The sequence below is a fragment of the Adelges cooleyi genome, unplaced genomic scaffold (genome assembly GCF_023614345.1).
Source record: "Adelges cooleyi isolate 19-005CV unplaced genomic scaffold, UGA_ACOO_1.1 ACOO_flye_CR_arks_rails_tigmint_CR_PRNA_21, whole genome shotgun sequence".
NCBI classification, from domain to species: domain Eukaryota; kingdom Metazoa; phylum Arthropoda; class Insecta; order Hemiptera; family Adelgidae; genus Adelges; species Adelges cooleyi.
The window spans coordinates 2,901,407-2,920,519 of NW_026095871.1; the positions used below are offsets into that span (position 1 = coordinate 2,901,407).

The 19,113-nt window shown below is 29.7% G+C and overlaps 4 protein-coding genes across 5 annotated transcripts; 3 read left to right on the forward strand and 1 right to left on the reverse strand.

Annotated features, from left to right (window-relative positions):
• Positions 1-355: 355 nt before the first annotated feature.
• On the forward strand, positions 356-7,887 carry LOC126834629 (lysosomal acid glucosylceramidase). 2 transcript variants are annotated; one of them, XM_050566706.1, is made up of 11 exons: positions 356-538; positions 608-960; positions 2,332-2,386; positions 2,590-2,911; positions 3,017-3,170; positions 3,920-4,080; positions 4,438-4,675; positions 4,904-5,048; positions 5,498-5,577; positions 6,706-6,980; positions 7,532-7,887. In XM_050566706.1, the coding sequence occupies exons 2-11, from the start codon at positions 958-960 to the stop codon at positions 7,629-7,631; spliced, it is 1,533 nt and encodes a 510-aa protein (XP_050422663.1). In that variant the 5' UTR covers positions 356-538; positions 608-957; the 3' UTR covers positions 7,632-7,887. The 2 variants fall into 2 exon arrangements, with proteins under 2 accessions (XP_050422663.1, XP_050422662.1); XM_050566705.1 differs by having other exon boundaries at positions 356-960.
• Positions 7,888-7,896: 9 nt separating this feature from the next.
• Positions 7,897-10,038, reverse strand: LOC126834630 (inositol monophosphatase 1-like). The gene is made up of 6 exons (XM_050566707.1): positions 9,811-10,038; positions 9,128-9,261; positions 8,805-9,064; positions 8,636-8,741; positions 8,412-8,563; positions 7,897-8,134 (listed from the first exon to the last, which is right to left on the reverse strand). Exons 1-6 carry the CDS (start codon positions 9,883-9,885, stop codon positions 8,028-8,030), a joined length of 834 nt encoding a protein of 277 aa, XP_050422664.1. The 5' UTR covers positions 9,886-10,038; the 3' UTR covers positions 7,897-8,027.
• Positions 10,039-12,319: 2,281 nt separating this feature from the next.
• LOC126834884 (uncharacterized) lies at positions 12,320-13,569 on the forward strand. The gene is made up of 5 exons (XM_050567089.1): positions 12,320-12,409; positions 12,480-12,615; positions 12,727-12,821; positions 12,894-13,029; positions 13,487-13,569. Exons 2-5 carry the CDS (start codon positions 12,504-12,506, stop codon positions 13,567-13,569), a joined length of 426 nt encoding a protein of 141 aa, XP_050423046.1. The 5' UTR covers positions 12,320-12,409; positions 12,480-12,503.
• A 1,759-nt stretch (positions 13,570-15,328) lies between these two features.
• On the forward strand, positions 15,329-18,241 carry LOC126834478 (uncharacterized). The gene is made up of 4 exons (XM_050566416.1): positions 15,329-15,491; positions 16,502-16,726; positions 17,190-17,337; positions 17,705-18,241. Exons 1-4 carry the CDS (start codon positions 15,417-15,419, stop codon positions 17,773-17,775), a joined length of 519 nt encoding a protein of 172 aa, XP_050422373.1. The 5' UTR covers positions 15,329-15,416; the 3' UTR covers positions 17,776-18,241.
• Positions 18,242-19,113: the final 872 nt, after the last annotated feature.

Consider the following 19,113-nt stretch of genomic DNA (forward strand, 5'->3'; position numbering starts at 1 on the left):
TTAGAATAACTTGTACGGTTAAATGTAGCAAATTGTGGACATAAAACGACTATACGGTATTGTTGTACCCGTAGTTACATACAATACAGTACATAACTTTATTAAACCAGCATTTCACAATCGTGTTCGACCGGATTGTCAGGCTTATGAAGCAAAAGACCTAACCTTTGTATCGACTATCTACCTACTTATAATAATAAGACGTATAGTAGTAGTAATAGTATAAGTATGATTATATTAGACTCGTATAACATAGTACAATACCTAATGTGCAACGGGCCTAGTACAAAGGTGAACGACTCCGAAAAAATACCTAATTTTTTTTTTAATAATCCATATCATTCTTTACACTATTACGAGTATATATGTTATATGTTTACCAATCGTTTGTAACAGTCGTTTTTATATTTTACAAATAGTTAAAATAAGTAAACGTGACGGCCGTTGTTTGTTATAAGTTATAAAATAATATTACCTGTACAAATTATAATGATTCAATTTTGCAACACTATTATGAATAATTAAAAGTATACCGTCTGTATGTGGTGTGAACACCGTTGGTTTTAATTTTTCGGTATGTTTTGTTGTTTTTATTTTTTTTATATAGGTAAATCAAGTATTCAGGTCAAAGTCACGGTACCGGTGATCGCCGACCAATGAGATTAGCCACAAGGTTTAGTAACCGTACGGATGCCCGTCGATGGAGACGTTCTAAAAAGATTATCATAATCGAGTCTTTTAGATATACTTAAATAAACTAAAGAAATGTAACAAAAAAAAAAAAAAAATTGCTTAAACATTCCTCGTATGTTCGCCAAACGGTAAAAAAAAAAACCTAACTCGGTGCGTGTGTTTTTCTTATTTGCACTTAACTTCCAATCCGCCGACACGAGTTATTATTGACAAAAATATATATTAAAATATACCATACACTATTGTCACCCGAGCCGCCGCCACATGGTAAGTACTGTTTGGTAGTAACTAATACAATATAATAAATGACAATACAATAATGTACATTTAAGTTTAAACTTTGGATTGAAACAAAACGACTGAAATAAATAATAAATCAAAGTAGGTGCAACAATAATTGCTAAACCAATACAATTATTGTGTATTCGTTTCTTATATAGTTTGTATATAACAATTATGCTTCCAAGTAGATTTTTACACCGACCGCCGGCTAAATAATCGTAATTGGTTAAAATAAATTTAACGTCCGTACAAATAATAATAATACAATATTGTGATGTAATAATACAAGCCAGTGGCAATTGTGAAACATCCGCCTTCAATGGATCGACTGTGTTACCAGTTACAGTAGATTTTAATTTAATCAAACGCAATTGGCCGATGGACCAGATGATAGGTGGGAAAACGACGAGGGTCGTTTAACTGGATGTGAACGCGTCCTCAAGATAAAAATGTAATCTAAGGCTGTTGTCTGTGTAAATTGATAGTAGACCTATAATTCATATTTTATCAATGACGTTTTCATACGAATAATAGGTTCGGAAAACCCACACAAACTAAAGCTATAACGTTAAATGATTCTAGTCACCTTTATTTTCAAAAAAAAAAAAAAAATACGTTATACTAATATATAAACGAAATTCTAAATGTAAGGTTTAATGCGTTATTGGCTCGATAAACTGTCTGTTGGTACATTCAGATATAATTTTTAGAACTATTAGTCAATTTTATTCTGATGAAATATTATAAAATACTGTAGTTCAATTTTTGTACGGTGATTATATTGTTATATAAACCAAGAAATTAGAATAGAAAACAATTACAATTATTCTAATTATTATGTCACAAAAAAAAAATACAACAGAACACGAGTTAGGACTTTGGACGTGATCATGAATTCTTAGGATTGTTTTACGGTTGTGATATTTTTGCTGAACTAATGGTTGTTCTATTTACACGGTTTTATTGTTTACAACTTAATTTTAAAAAAAATGTCAACTTATCGTATGGGCCGAAACGTTATGGCTGGAATTATGTTCAAAATACAAAGCGTGACCCGTTTTGATGTATTAGCTGTTGAGTAAACGTACGATTAGTACAACATGTTAGTATTAGATGAGTAGATAATTTTCCAACTACAAGAAAAAAACCCTTTGAATACTAACACACTACATATCGAACAGTATTTTTTTATTATGTAAACATATCAGTGAAATTGTCAGACCCAAAGTTAAATTGTACAACTGTAGACCACACGCCTAACTAAGGGTTAAGCGTTCAGGGTATTTTTTTACTTGTATTTTGTATCGATCGTGTATTTATTAATAAATATGTTTTTTTTTATCCATACCCGTTTAGGCATTGACGAAATGGCTTATGCTTTATGCTTCGGTGATGGCTATCGGCGTTAAAGGTATATATTACACATAGTTTACGGTTTTTAAAACCGGACGTTTCAATGTAAAGTCTTCTTCTCCTTCGTCGCCTTATCCCGGCCGGCTAAATCGGCTCTGTCCTACGTTATTTCTATATAATATCCATCCACTCCTCCTTAGGTCTGCCTTTAACTCCGAAATCCCTTTACCACCGTAACTATAACATCTGTCCGAATTGCAGCGGCTGACGACTGTCACAAGAGACGGTTAGCCTATGGCATAGTGTGCGTTTGTAATTCGTCTCATTGCGATTGGACTCCGGAACCGACCCGACTGGCTGCCGGCAAGTATGTGCTTTACACATCATCCAACGAGGGCAGTCGGTTCGCCAAGAGCACCGGCTCGTTCGTGGCTTCCTTGGACTCGTGGTGGGCCGGTAACGAAATCACCGTCGACGAACAGACCACGTACCAGACCATCGAGGGGTTCGGCGCTGCTTTCACGGATGCAGCTGGCATCAACATCAAATCGCTCAGCGAAGGAACGCAACAGAACCTGTTAAAGTCTGTACAACAATTGCATTTCACCGGCTACTCGCCATAGTAGTCTTATGGACGGCAGTTTATCATACATTATTACAATTACCCTTTTCCGTTGTCTGCTCACAGGTCGTATTTCAGCGACACGGGCATCAAGTACAACATCGGAAGAGTGCCGATCGGCGGATGCGATTTCTCCACTCGCAAGTACACGTACGCCGACCAAAGAGGCGTCCCGGACTTGGCCAACTTCAACTTGACCCGCGAGGACGTGGATTTCAAGGTAGGGTATGGTCATGTTTGGGGAGATAGTTGTAGAATGTGTGTAACACTTTTCGGTATGATCGAAATCCGTCCCATTGTTATTCCTTTGATCAGCCACCTTAACACCTTTCTTTGCTTCTTACTACAGTTCCTCATCTCTTATCATCTCTCCTTATGGCCGTTCTTTATGCCTTACACCCCCTCCCCTTATCGCTTAAGCTCTGCCAAGTATATTATATTTTATAGCTAGGGATCCGTATAAAATTTGCTTTTCGGTATAATCGAAATCTGTCCCAATCCTCAACAAGGAGAAACATTGGAATCGCGTGAAATGTTAACTAATTAAAGATTAGGAATGGGTAGGAAAACAAATTTATAATTATTCATATGTTTCTCATTGGAGAGGGGCGGACATTTCTTAATTTATACCTTTCTGATTGTTCATTTTAGATCAGAAAAAAATCAAATACCTAATAAACAACCAAGTCTGCATTTAGTGAGCCTGTCCCGTCCGTAGGGGAAACAGGTTTTCTCAAAACGATTATGAAACTGTCAATCGCAAAATTATTTATTTTAGTTCATAGTTTATTTATTAATTTTTGTTTGACATCCGTACCAAATTTTTCAGTAGATCTGATTTATCAGGTCTAAAGAGATCATTTGCAGCTCAAACCTACTTACACATTCTAGTCTACATAAAAACTAGCTTAATACATACCTATATGACATCTGTTTTATAAGTTAACATACATCTGCTCTATTTTCTAGATACCTCTCATAAAAGTCGCCAAATCTTTGACTTCCGACGAGTTAAGACTCATCGGATCAGCTTGGTCGGCTCCGCCATGGATGAAATCCAACAACGATTATTCCGGCATCGGATTTCTCAAGCAAAACTTTATGGAGACTTGGGCGAAATATCATATAAAGTAGGTACACTTCAAAACAAAACAAAAATTCAATATCATTACAGTTTACACTTTAAACATTAATAATATTGCAATCAAAAATACTATCGTTAAAAGTAGACGATCAAAAACAAAATTTTCTATTTTATTAGTTTTTTACCATTTATTAAAAATTTGCTAGGGATTCGACCATACTGAATTCAGCGACCCGATTTTTATTGTATTTTAGCGTCCAGTTAGGGCAGCTATATAGTAAATAAAGGCCATGGGACTCAATTAAGACGTGTATACTGAACTGTCATTAAAAAAAAAAAAAAAAATAGTGCCTTTTTCAACACATCCCTATAATAATGATCGTTCGGTGTTTGTACGATTTAGATTTTTGGACGCCTACGACAAATTCAGTTTGAAATTTTGGGCGTTGACTACCGGAAACGAACCGTTAAACGGTATTGTGCCGATAAACAGGTTCAACTCGATGGGTTGGACGCCGCAGTCACACCGGGAATGGATAGGCCATTATATGGGACCATTGTTGAAATCGTCCAAGTACAACGACACGTTGTTGTTCGCTATCGACGACCAGAGGATTGTATTGCCTTGGTGGATGAAAATGGTAACGAAAAACAACACTGAACATTGTTACATTATACAATAATATGATCTTATTTTACAAAACGAGCAATAAAACAGAGCACCGGGATTGATTTTGAAGTGTCCCCGGAAAGGGTTTACCCGGGAGAAAATTTGTAAAAAATAGTTAATGAAAATGATATTAACTCGAGTAGTTGTTCCGCACAAACATGATACCTAACTCTAAATTATATTTTACTATTGTGTATAGCTGATGGCCGACGGAGAAGCCGCAAAGTATATCGATGGCGTTGCTGTACATTGGTACTTAGATTTTATCGTACCGGTTAAAGTGCTGAACGAAGTGCACAACGATTTCAACGACATGTTGATTCTGAACACAGAAGCGTCGCAAGGTGAACAATTAAATTATTAATTAATAATTATACATACATATCGAGGAGAGGAAGGGTCCTATTTTGGGTTCGGTTGAATTTCAGTTTTAAGTTGATTCAAAATGAATAAAAAAAAACAAGGCTCTTAAAGTTACAGATTTAATTTCGATTTTGAGTACCGTCGAACGGGCCAACATGGGGCATTATGGGTAATTTGGGGCATTGGTCAAATATATTATATTTTAATGTATATTTTTTTACACATATGTCCCAAATTACCCATAATGCCCCAAGTTGGCCCGTTTGACGGTACGTGTCGTGCCGTGCGCACTTATACAATAAAAAATCCCAATTGAAATTCTACTAAATCCAAAGTATGGACTACTCAAAACATAATATAGTATGTATATTTTTCTTTATATGTCGATAAACAAATTATTATAACGGTTATAATGTGTTATTTTATAAAGGAGACAAACCTTGGGACTTTGTAAAAGTACAATTGGGCAGTTGGAACAGAGCTGAAAATTATGCGAGTAACATTATCGACGTGAGTGTACAAATAAATTGTCGAACAATTATTTAGAATTTATGCGCAATTTAGTCATGGTCTCAAAAAGAATTTGGACGAATTTTCATAGCATTTCAACGGCCTGCAAATAAATTAAAAAAAATCCTTCGAAATTCTCCTCAAAATACCTACTTTTCCCCATTTAATTAACACACGCTATAAGTTATTGGTTATTTTTCTACTACTCAAACTTTAAGATTTATTTTAATTTTTTTTTTTTGAATCTTTAATACATATTTTTAGAAAATATAAGTTCTAAAATCATGTTTTAAAAAAAAAACTATTTTAAATAAAATTCTAAATATACTATTATATCCGTATTATCCGTAGAGTTTTAAGTCTTGAAAATAATTGTCATAACATAATATAATGCTTGATAATGAGAAAACCACAATTTGTATTAAAACAAATTAAATATACCAATTAGAAATAGTGTCAATTTTGAAGAAGACAAGTCACTTTTTCTTATACAATATAGCTTATATTTTTTTACTCAATTTATTTTAGTTTATCTCAAGTAGTTTTAACAAAAAAATCGAGTAATCGAATACTATTCATTACTATTTAATTTCATTTCACAACTTCGAACGAAAAATAACTATTTTTTGTCCATAAAAAAAATATTGCATTATGTATTTAAAAAATAAGAAACACCTTAGAATTTTTTTTGTATTAGTTGTAGCATTGATTATAAATATTAATATTTGTAATCAATGGACAATCGTTATACATAATTTAGACATAAAAAATATAAATAAAATATCAGCGTGGTACGGTAACAATTATTATTACTAAAAATTTAAACGATAAGCAGTTTGAGAATTAAAAAAAAAATTATTATTAATCTTTGAAGATCCAAACAAATTTGGTTTCATATCATTCAAATCATTGAATTGCCGTTTTTATTTTTACAATATTTTTTTGTTTTATTTTTTACATGAGCATTAAATACAAAATTAAAAAAACAATGGTAAAAATTAGGTTTGGAGGACAACGTCAGTGTTAGGAGGATTTTTTTTTGTTATTCACTTGCAGTCCGTAGAGACTTTCGACAATTCGTCCGAACCGGGAACGGGTTAGAATTGTACGTAAACATTTGATGGACAGGACTTAAACCATTGGGTACAAGGGTGGTTGGAATGGAATCTGGCTTTGGACCTGACCGGTGGGCCGAATTGGTCTTCAAACTTTGTCGATGCACCGGTGATCGTCAACAAAGACGCCGACGAATTCTACAAGCAGCCAATGTTTTATGCGATTGGACATTTTTCGAAATTCATCGACCGAGGTTCGGTACGAATAAAATTATCGCAGTCGTCCATCATCAAAATCGTGGGATTCAAGAGACCGGACGGCGCCATAGTGATGATTTTGTACAACAGGTTGGCATTACAAACAATATATTACTATAACAATTTTAAGTTTAAATTTAAACACTTTAGAGTCAGTTTTAAAACTAAAATTACAAACATCATTCAAACGTCCAATTGTTAAAATTTTTCTAAAATCAATTTTGAGTTTCGCATAATATTTAAATTAAGATGGAAATCGTGTTGTTACAAAAAAAAAAAAACAAAAAAAAGATAATCATATGATTTATTACAAACAGGTATTAAGTTATATTTTATAGCAATCGAGATGATATCTTGACATTTTCTTTTAATGCATCGAATAAACAAATTATATCTTTTTTATACGGTTAAAATGTTCTAGTATTACTTAAAATTTGTACAGTAAACATAATGGATTAACAATTATTATGCAATGTGATTTTACGACAAAATAAGGAAATTAAGTTTTTTTTTATTGTCTCAGATAAAAATAAAAAGTGTTCATAGTTATCAAATCATTATTTTTGATTTTTTAATAAGAATAATTCATTAGTAGAACACAATTTGTACATTTAATTTCTTGTTTTTTTTAAATTATTTAGGCGAAGTAAAAATGTAAACATTTCCATAAGAGATTCAAAACGCGGAGTTATCGGTTTAAGCTTACAAAAACAATCTATCAATACGCTTGTTTACTGGTAAGTATCGATTGTAAATTTACCTATTTAAAAGAAAACTAAGGACTATATTATTATTGGATTAAATAATTATTGTTGTTGTTTTTAATTGAATTGTTTTGTACGTATCTTTTGTACTGTTTCATATTGTATGTATGTATATTTTTTTTGAAATGACGCCAACATAAATAAACTACAAATTTTGTGTCAAGACTTCTAAGTCTATAACTGTGTATTAAATTAATTCAATAACCTAAAAAAAAAAAAAAATAGGACAAAAATGTCTTATGACATGTTATAAACCTAAATAGTTTAACTTATAATAAAATTTGTTTAAATTGACTAGACAATTCAACGAAAAAATACATAACAAATATCATGTTCCCATACTTTATACTATATATAAACACTATTATTTATATTAATCGTGTTCGGGATAGTATTGTTTCAAATTAGAAGGTATTTCATTAGCGAGTTCTTTTGACGACGCCGCTAATATTCTTCGATTCATCAATTGGAATTCGCCACCTAAAAAATTATAATATTTCAATATTAAATAATGAGCATGTAAATCTGGTTAAATATAAAACGTCATTTGATTTCAGCAAATAAAAAATATTATTTCCTCTTGTTATTTGTTACGCATGAAATAAAATATTAAAATAATAAAATAATAAAAAACGAAATTTGCTTGTGTTCCGGAGCGAAAATAACTGTTTACTCCAGAATAAATAATAAAATTTATTTGCCCAGGAACAATTAATACTAAAAAAATCACATGAGTTCGGGATTCAAAGTCGATTACCTGCGGGATCAATAACAACACCACCCGCCTCTCTGACTATTATATTGCCGGCCGCCATGTCCCAAGCGTGCAAACCCATCTCTACGTACAAATCGCAAGCGCCTTTGGCCACCATCGCCAGATTCCAAGCAGCCGATCCTCCCGAACGAATTCTAAACAAAATCATAAATTATATTAGATATCATTAATATCACAAAAGATGAGTTACGATAAATATTCCATACCCATGAGCGTGTTTGGCAAAATAACCAATATTATGACTGACAATGCTTCTAAACTCATCAGTTCGAATGGAACCATGCTCGACCGAAACCAAGGAATCACTTAAGCCTTCAATTGGACAAGGGATGAGCAATGTGTATTATTTTGTAATCGAGCACGAAAAAGACTTACACTTTGAACTACTAACGGTAATTGGTTCGTCGTTTAAATAGGCGCCTTCGCCTTTGATCGCTCTAAAAAACATGTCCAAAATCGGATTGAATATAACACCCAGCTGAGCTTCACAGTCAACGACTAAACCGATTGATATGCACACATTTGGATAACCATGCACGAAATTGGTCGTGCCATCTACAGGATCTATGACCCATGTCGGCTCGCTCGTCAGTTTTTCTTTAATTCCCGCAGCAAATGATTCTTCTCCTATGAATCTAATCAATTTACATTATGATTAGTATTTATTATCAATAATTTATCATTTCTACTTTTATTACTTGTGTGTCGGATATTTTTGTCTAATTCCTTCGATAAGCATTTTCTCGACTTCTTGGTCTGTTTCAGTCACAAAATCAATACTGGTAGCTTTGGTCTCGATTGTTTTCTTTTGTCTGATACGAGTTCTAATGAGCTAAGAAAATAATTGTTCATTTAAAGTCGATACAGTTACAACAAAGTGTTTGAAAATAGTATCTTTATTATTATTTAGATATTCAAAGAAATATTAAATTAATTGTGTTAACCGATAACGAATAATAAATTATTTTGTCATAAATAATCTAAGAGTAAATGTTTATTTACCGCTTTGTCTACATAAAAAAATTATTCGAGCAAAGACCTTACAAATATATTTAAATTAACCTGATTGTAGAAAATTTGTAATGACGTTGTTACTTAAAAAGTTGTCAAGAAATAGAAATATTCTTGTGAAATTAAATATTGTTTAAAAGTCAGTTTGTTGAGTAAAATAGTTAAACTAACTTGACTTGTTAAAGTAAACTGTAACAACTCAGAACGGCTACGTTGTCAGCCATAGTTTTCAGATGGCCCAGGCCAAGCGCTCCACCCGTAACGGCTTGGCCTGTACAAACTGTACGGCTTCAGATTTATGGTTAAAATCAGAACCATACGGTTACACCAAAATTGTAAAATGTACAAATTATGACAAAAAAAAGTTTACCTTGCCCGCTTGCCGTGAAAGCCGGGTAACCAAATCCAAGCATTCGTGTAAATTCACGGAACAGGTCGGAGCCATGACGCGGAATATTTGAATATAATAAATTAAATATTTTAATAAACACAAAACGCGGTGTCGATGTAGAATTTATTTAATTTAATTATTCTAACTAATTAGATCAGGTTAAAGGTTTGACTAATGTCTAATCCGTTTTGTCATTTAGTTTTTTTTCTCGAATCGATAACGATCGTTTGATAAGAAACTGATAAAAAAACTTGAACACTGATAACAGCACTTCTATGCCGATCGCGTTATCAGCAAAACTTCTATAGTCTATAACAAACTTTTAACTTACTATAAACTATAATAATTTAAAAAAGTATATTTTAACCCACCCCCCTTCCCCTAACCTTTCAAGTTATATTAAAAGAACAATAAGAAATAATTTTTAATAGAGGTATTCATCAGATTACATTTTAATTATTTTGTCACGCTTAACTTTTTATAATAAGAATTACTAAATATTGTAATTGCTTTATATTATCAATGAGATATTTAAAAAACGTTTGAATTATTATTTTGTTTCTTGTTAAAATATTACTTTAATATGCAATAATAAAATATATTTTTGTAGTTCGTATGGTTATTGTTTGGTGACGAAAAAATGTCGACAACAATATTTTGTACAAATATTTTTCTAGGTTAAATAAACAAAAAAAGGGAGTTAGGTTTTACTTTCGCACGTTGGCAAATGGCAAATATAATAGCATGTTTTTTCAAACGCCTATTGTTTTCATTTTGCGGTTTAAATAAACTTACATATTTAAAGCTGTGGGTTCATATTCGGAATATATTTTTAATCTTAAACCAGAATTTAAAATTATTTACCTCATTTTACTTAAAACCCCTGAATTCCAGTATTTAATAAATAATAACAAAATCTTTAACAATAACAAACATAACACTTTTTTAAAATTAAGAATTAAAAACATTATTATTTTCTTTATAATATAATCCTTTGATTATATTATAAACTAATGATCACACACCATACAATTCTGTTGGCAAAATCCAATTTTTAAATCATTACTAATGAAGTCCAAAGGATTAATCCTCAAGTATAAAAATACTTCATAATTTACTAAATTAGCATGTTCTATCGAGTAATATTTATCACTGCAAATTGTTGTATAAACAATATTACATTCTCTGCGTAGGCAGTTGGAAACTCCAAAAATATAGGAAAATATACTGTGTTAACAATATTATTAGCTTTAAGGGGATTAAAAGCAGACGGTTATTTGGATGCTTTAGACCTAATAGCCTGATTTTTCTTCGATAAATAAAAAAAAACTAAATGAATATGGCTTTTCTGACATATGAGGTTATACTAAGTCTTTGATTTATTTTAACAACGCCTACAATGTACAATTTAATACAAACTCGCGTGAAATGAATACTGTATGGAAATATAATATTGTATCAAAGACTTAGGAACAGATGGTATCGCAACAACTAGGGAATATTATATTATAATATTCCAAAAAAAAAAATCATAGCACCACTATAAAAATTGGGAGTCTGGTGATTGTTTTTTTTTTTAAATTTGTTATTTGAGTCGTTACATTTAAAAATGTTATAGGTCGTAAGACACTTGTATACATAAAAAAATAGAAACACAAATACAATATATTAAATATAGAGAGAAATCACAATAAGAAAATATAATATGAAAAAAATGTTGTAAAGGGCTCAGCCACAATAATAGGCAAAATGCACTTTTAACATGGTCTCCATGAGAGAAGATTATAGACCTTAGTAGGAGTGGACTGAAGTCTGAACCGACAAACCAATATTGATCACAGAGCCTTTATCGCTAAAACAGTATATTTTATTTCTTAATGTTATGGGAAAATTGATTAGCTTGTTTGCCCAAAACATAATAAATTTAGTGCGCCCCAAAATACATCTAATCGCGATTATGCTTATTTGAGTTTTCTTCATAACAAATACGGTTTGAAAAACTTTTTTATTATAACATGCAAAAAGGTGTCGGCACAGTAAATTAAAAAGGCGGTAAATAGTGTTCAGATACTGTTCTTGAATTTGCTACAAAAAAATATGCTGCTAGATAAATAAAAAATTGCCATACGGAACATATTGTGTTTTGCATTTGTTTCGAATAATGATACACGTAGATAACCATAACGTATAAGTTGACAAATAAAAATATGGTGGTTATTTATAAATTTATACTGCGATAAACTATTTTGTTTTCCAAAGTTGTTAACCAAAAAAAAAAAAAAAAATGCCGTGCAACGATAAAATGTAATTGTAGCTAGAATTTTTTAATTTTCGTAAGTAATTAATTATAAAAATTAAATTCGTACACTACACGGCGTTTTATGACATTAAAATCTACCAAATTTGTGAAAATAAGAAACTCTAAAACGTTTAGAGATTAATTTTTAACTGTTTTTAAATCATGTTGTGTTGGTGATTTTCAGATAATGATGAAGTATTTGATTTCGATAAATTTAGAATAGCACTAAACGTCGGTATACTCCCAGCACCGGTGTGCCACGAAAAGGATTCTTTGGTGGTAATAAATGTTCCTGTTAAATTTGGTTTAAATAGCTTATGTATAGGTTAATAAAAATAAAGATGTTTAGGCGGTCTATACTGCATTTAAAACAATGGTCAAAAACGGAAAAGACGAATCGGAGTTCTCGGTCGACCACACAGACCTTATTAAATATTATGAACCTCAGCTCAAACATATTATTAGAGACTACAAAAGCGATAACAGTAAATATGATGTTTAATAACTGCGTTTAACAATCATAAATTATTATTATTATTATTATTACTATTAAATTTATTTTTAATAATTTATAAATTGTTTGTTGTTGATTTCAGACGGAAAAATTGTGTTAGATTTCACTGGCTTTAAAAATGCTATAAACGATGGTCATCTTTTAGTTTCGTTAGGTGGGGATATATCAGCTCCGCCGGTAATAAATGTTCCTGTTTAAATTTCTTTTACATCAATTTTGTATAAATTTAAAACAAAATTAAATCTTTAGGCGTTGCGTACTATATTTAATCGTATGATCCCAGAAAAGGACGGAGACACTATAACGCACAAAGACTTAATGGCGTATTATGAACCTCAAATCAAAAGTGTTATTAAAAACAACTACGGAGAACAGATTTATAAAGGTTATTTTCAATAACTGCATTTTAAAAATTATAATTAGAAAATAATCTTAGGTTTATGTTATACACATAGTTTTAAACTATTAGAACACAGTGGTTTCACATTATTTTAACCATTTTTTATTTGGTATATTATTCTAACCCATTATTAGCCAATCTAATCTAACCGATCAATAATCAAATTTAATACAACATAAGCACAGTATTAATAAGTTTATCTATTTTGGATCGTTAACCGGTACTTATATGATATTATGCACACCTTGTATACGTTTGTTAACAAATCCAATGTTCCTTTATTCACATTGACTTTTGACTAGGTTGGTTTAGTAAAAATGTTGAAAACTAGTTAAGGCAAAGTCTTCAGCAGTTCATACTTTGTAATAGTAAAAATGAAGCATTTTGATATATTTTTAAAATTATTTGTACATTTTGTTTATGTTATGATGGTGTGATTCAGAAGGAGCATACAGATTATATTTCCATCAATATAGAAAAATTATACTTGAAGAACTTCTACCATTAAAATTTTATTCAAAATAGTATTGAACTTTATAATAATTAATAATTTTAATATGTCTTCTAATTCTTAATTACATACTGCATTATATTTTATGAAAATAAAAATGAACCGAATATATGTTTGATACCTACCGTTTTTTTATTGTTTTTTATGAGATAGCCGGAGTGCTATAAAAATTAGAAAAATAAAATCGCTAAGATTGTAATTGTACGTGAAATTCCGAAATCCACGAAATAGCAATATATATGCCAATCATTAAAAATGAATTTGTATAGTAAGAAAATAAGTTTATCAAAATTTGGGGTCATTCAGTAAAGTTTAACAGGTTGCTCTTTGACTAATCCTAAAACTATTTGGTTTTTTCTGAACGTCAATTTTGTTGGACTCCCAAGAAATTATTCTTTCGTTTGATATAGTAATACATAAAATCTATGCTCGTATAATAGGGATTCATAATAATTTTAATAATAAAACAAACTTCAAACTAAGAAACTATCGAATAGTTTTAGTTTTAGACGAAGAATTGTGTAAATTAAAGAAAACGTCTAAAAAGAATATTAAATCGCATCGAGTGACCTATTTGTTTTTAAGCTTTATGGATCATACATTCTTCAATACTTTTTAGAAGACCACCTGGCACCTTTGTTTATTTCTTGTATACTTAACCTGTGGATAGGGCTTTTGAAAATAGTTGTATTGTATTCATTGTATTAATGAAAAAGCGAGAGTTTTGTACAACTTCGATTTAAATGTTTACATAAATTAAAATATTGTAGTCGTCTACAAATTTTAAAGACTAAACATATTTTTTAAATACTTAAATTAAGTTTGCAGAAGGCACAAAACCGACTGTTTTTTTTAATCATTTATTTATTTTGAATTCATATGTTATAAAAAAATGTATGTTGATATTTTTTTTAATTTATAAATGATAAAATTAAATTTTGTCTTATTGGTTTTGTAAGTAACCCAAACAATATGACACACTACAGATTTCCTAATAAAATTAAGATATGGGCCTGATTTATAGACATTAAACATAAGGAAAATATCATTGGGGGCTCTTTACATTTAATTTTAAAAAAATACCTCCCCAAATAAGTTTTGCCCGTTACTATTACATTACTACTACCACTATAGGACCCATTTGAACTTTTTAACTGTACAGGTTTTTTTTTTATAATTTGTAATTTATTTTGAATTCAGTATTCCCAATTAGTTTACGTATTAGTAGTTTTCTTTTATTATTGTTAACGTCTGCTTATAGCAAACTATATCTTATGCCTTCAGATGTTCATTAAATAAATAAAAACAATATAATTTATAATTTACAGTTTGCATTAGTAGCTATTGTTACAGGTAATGTAACATAATATACAATCTAATATTGCACCTGTAATTAGACTATCAAAGTCATAAAAAATCAATGTCTTTTGTATTGTTATTTGTTAGGTATACCATAAGGAAAACTACAACTTGAATATTTATAATAATATATTATTAAAAATATGTTCTCTATAGTTTCTACATGAATACATTTTTTCCTATAAAAAAATATTTTCTATAAACAGGGTGTATTTCATATAAAGCCCCTTTAATGTGGGTGCGTAGGCATGTCTATCTTGCCAGATGGGAAATATAATAATCAAATAGTACAGATTCGTTTGATATTGGTTTAGTGTTTGTACAGTAAGCTATAATGTTATTTACTTAGACAAAAGTAAATGCTTCAATTAATATTATTCTAAGATAATATAACTATATAACTGTCTACTGTTGAGCATAAAAATCATTTACGTCCTAGGTTTTAACTAGTTAAAATACTAGTGTCAGAATTATAACCTTTATAGCACGGAAAAGTATTAAAATGTATACTAAGTATATAATTTTATTTTGTTTAACATCTTATTATATTCCAAAAGTAATTGCTTTTGACGAATCGGTAATTATAATTTTTATACCAATAACTTATTTGTATTTATAAATCTTTAAATATTATCATTGTTAATGGTAAGTAATTTATTAAATATATTATTGGTAAATTATATAGGTATCAAAGAGCTAAATACACTAGATATTTAACATAATGGTATCCCACCATTATAAAATATCTTAGGAAAATGTATAACGTAAAAGTATCGCTTTATTTTTATATTTGTCAAAAAAAAAACTGACAATTTTTAATTTATTTTTTGTTGTTAGTATACTCATACTTAGTTGCACCTCACCTCCCCGTTTTATTACACATAGACAGATTAGTGCGAATTCTTATAGGAACAATTATTTCACAATTTATTCTAATAAAAAATTATTCGAATATTTTTTTTCAATTTAGTTGAATGGATATAATATTATACTAGAATTTATTATTATTTAGATTGTGCGATTTTTTAAATATTATTCGAGTAAGAAAAATGTTTTCCTATATAATATTATACTGGTTTTATATATTCTGTAAAATATGTAGTTTATATTATATTTACGAAATGATTTTTTTAAATATAATTACTTAAAAAAAGCACATACAAACTATTAAAATACTAATTTTTAAAAATTATTCTAATAATTATTTTTGAAATTTTCAAATAACTATACTTAATATAATTATATTAAGTATAGTATTTAGTAAGATTATTTAAATAATGTTTTATTCAAATGATGCAAACAAACCTACCTAAACGCCTAATCATCAAAACTAATTATCGCCCAACAACAAAAAAATATATTAGTCTACCGAATTATACAGAAAAATTAGAATTTAAACATTTAAATCCTCTAGGATTTATTACGAACAACAAATTCCCGAGGGAATCGTAAGACCTAACCTAACCTTACCGACGTACAATTGTTGACTTTCTTTTAAAATGTTCGTTCTTTGACTTTTAACGGAGTAAAAATATGCTAATCAAATTAAATTAAAAAAAATATGAATCTCCTGGTGTATTGTTTTAGGAAATTTACATACTCTTTGACGAAATAAGAAATGAAGGAGAAAATTATGTTACCGCCAGATCACTAAGGAAAACATATCATAGCAGTGAGCGATCTGAACTTGTTGACTTGTTAAGAAATTACGGTATGGAGATCACTGAAAACGGTAAACGTGAACAAAGAATTTATTTTGTGAAATTTAAGGAGGCTCTGATGGATGGCTACATAAATAGATTTAGTAAAAAGGTAATATTATAATCATGTTATTTCGGATAAAATAATTGTGTGCACGCAACAGTTTTTTTGGTATTTTACTAATATTATGTCGATGAATATTGCTAAGAATGCATGTGCGATTATACCATTCGTATTCAAATTCTGGTGTTCCTTTAAACCTGATTTTAACGTGAGACCAGTAAAATAATAATAAATTATACTTTCAACATATTATGAAAATTTTGTAAAATAGAGAAGGTCACCAATTGTTTTCGTTAAAAATAACACAATTCACTCATCTGCTTCATATTCACATTAACTTCAAACAGAGTCAGAATGCATCTTAATATTTATTTTCATTCATAATTCAATAACATAAAATGTAGCTAAAACAAATTATAGGCATTGAATTAGGACGTTTTATAATTAGGAAATGTTACTGTTCAAATATTATGTTGTATATACCTATCATTGTTTTTGTTGTTTTTAATAGCACGTGGAAACTTTATTTAACGAAATCATCATAAAAAGTGGCACGTTAAGAAACTATATTATCCGCAACGACTTGATAAACCATTACGAAGGAAGAATTCCTATATCTCAAATCGATAATGTTTTGAGTACCTTCGGAGATCCGAATTGTAAATATAATTTTTAATTATTGCGTTTTATTAATTGTAGTATCGTTTTCGGCTTAACATTTATGTCTAAGTTGTTTATTTGTTACGTTAATAATACCTTCTACGTGATCCATTACAGACATATTGTATTTTAACAGCGAATTCGGTAATACACGTTACAGTTTATTATGTCTGAGCGTATGAATCCTAAAAAAAAAAAGTCGTTATAAAAATATGTGAATGATAAGCTACTCGATTAATCACAAAAAAAAAAAGGACTGACGATTGAATTTTTAGGGGGAAAAATATACACATAAATATCTATTACGTAAGATTTGTTTGAGGAGCTCAGAGTATAATTGAAATGTATTATGCTGGTGTTTTCCAGTTCGTGTAATCCGATTAGATTTCCCAGGCTTTAGAAGAGCTGTTAACACTGGTGGTATTCCAGCCTGGTAGTGATGCAAGTACGTTCAGACGGTGGCCAATAAAGTGCAGTTGTATGAAGAACGCTAAAATAATGATTATAAATAATAAATTATATTAAAAAAAACTATTAACAATGTAGTCGCCATAATACTAATATAAATTATAATATATTATCTAATACTTGATTAGGCACTGTCATTAAACTCAATAAAATTAAAAATATACCGAAATAATAATTGTACTTGTTATTGTTTATAAATTATAAGACTTATAATAATTAGCATAGGTCTTGTACATTGTTGTTAAACACTTGTTAGAAGACGGCACTTGGCCAATTTTTTCGATTTGATTAAAGGGTTAGGGTTGGGCAACATTTTTCAACGTTTTAATTAGAAAAAAACGGGTTTCCGTACTTTTATTAATATTAGTAATTAGAAGTACTTTGGATTGTTAATTTTTTTATAAACTATTATAGAGACTGTTTCAAACGTTTTTATTTATTTTTCATTATAATTGGCCAGCTATCAATATTTAATTGTCCTTTATTGTATATTTTAGTGAACATTTCGAAGGCATTAAAAATACAAGTATAAAAGTCATTTAAAAATCTTAAACAATGAACACATTTTAGCTTCGATGCAAAGCGAGAAGATATTGGTTTTACTCTGATGTGGGCTTTTTTTTAGCTGTACGCACTGTAACTTTTTTAATACTAGACCAATTCCTACGAATAGCAACTCTATAAATCACAAATTTTATCTAGTTTGTACTTTGGGGGGGGGGGGGGTAAAAGTTGAAAAAGTTTAATTCTCCACAGACGAAATTCGAAAAAAACAATTGAAACTTAACAATATTGGATATTGTCTTCAACAAAACTATAGCGTTCCGAATTAGTATTCAGGTAAGTAAGTAATTGTTTTTGTGTTAATTTGTTAATTTTCTTTCTTTTTTTGACGATACATTTCCCGATCTTAGGTAACTTTTAATATATAAGATGTTATTATAAACTAATGGTATAATACTATTCTCAATTAATATTAGTGTCTTTATAATTTTTTCCACATCTCGTCACGTTCACTAATTATTATTATTATACACATTTATATGATTGTTTGTGTTCGTGCGATTAGGGTAAGTTTTTTAGGACGTACTTATTTAATTTAACTTTAAAAAAAAACCGTAAAAGACTTATATTGTTGGGTTTTACAAAGGTTCTCGCTAGTATTTCTTTATTTTTAAAGGACAGTTTATAAATAGTCACAGAACCTTAAGTGTACTGTTGGTAGTACTAAAAAAAATCTAGACTTGTTCATTTTTTTCAAAAGATAAAATATCTTTTCGAATACCTATGTTTGTATACTCTTAAAG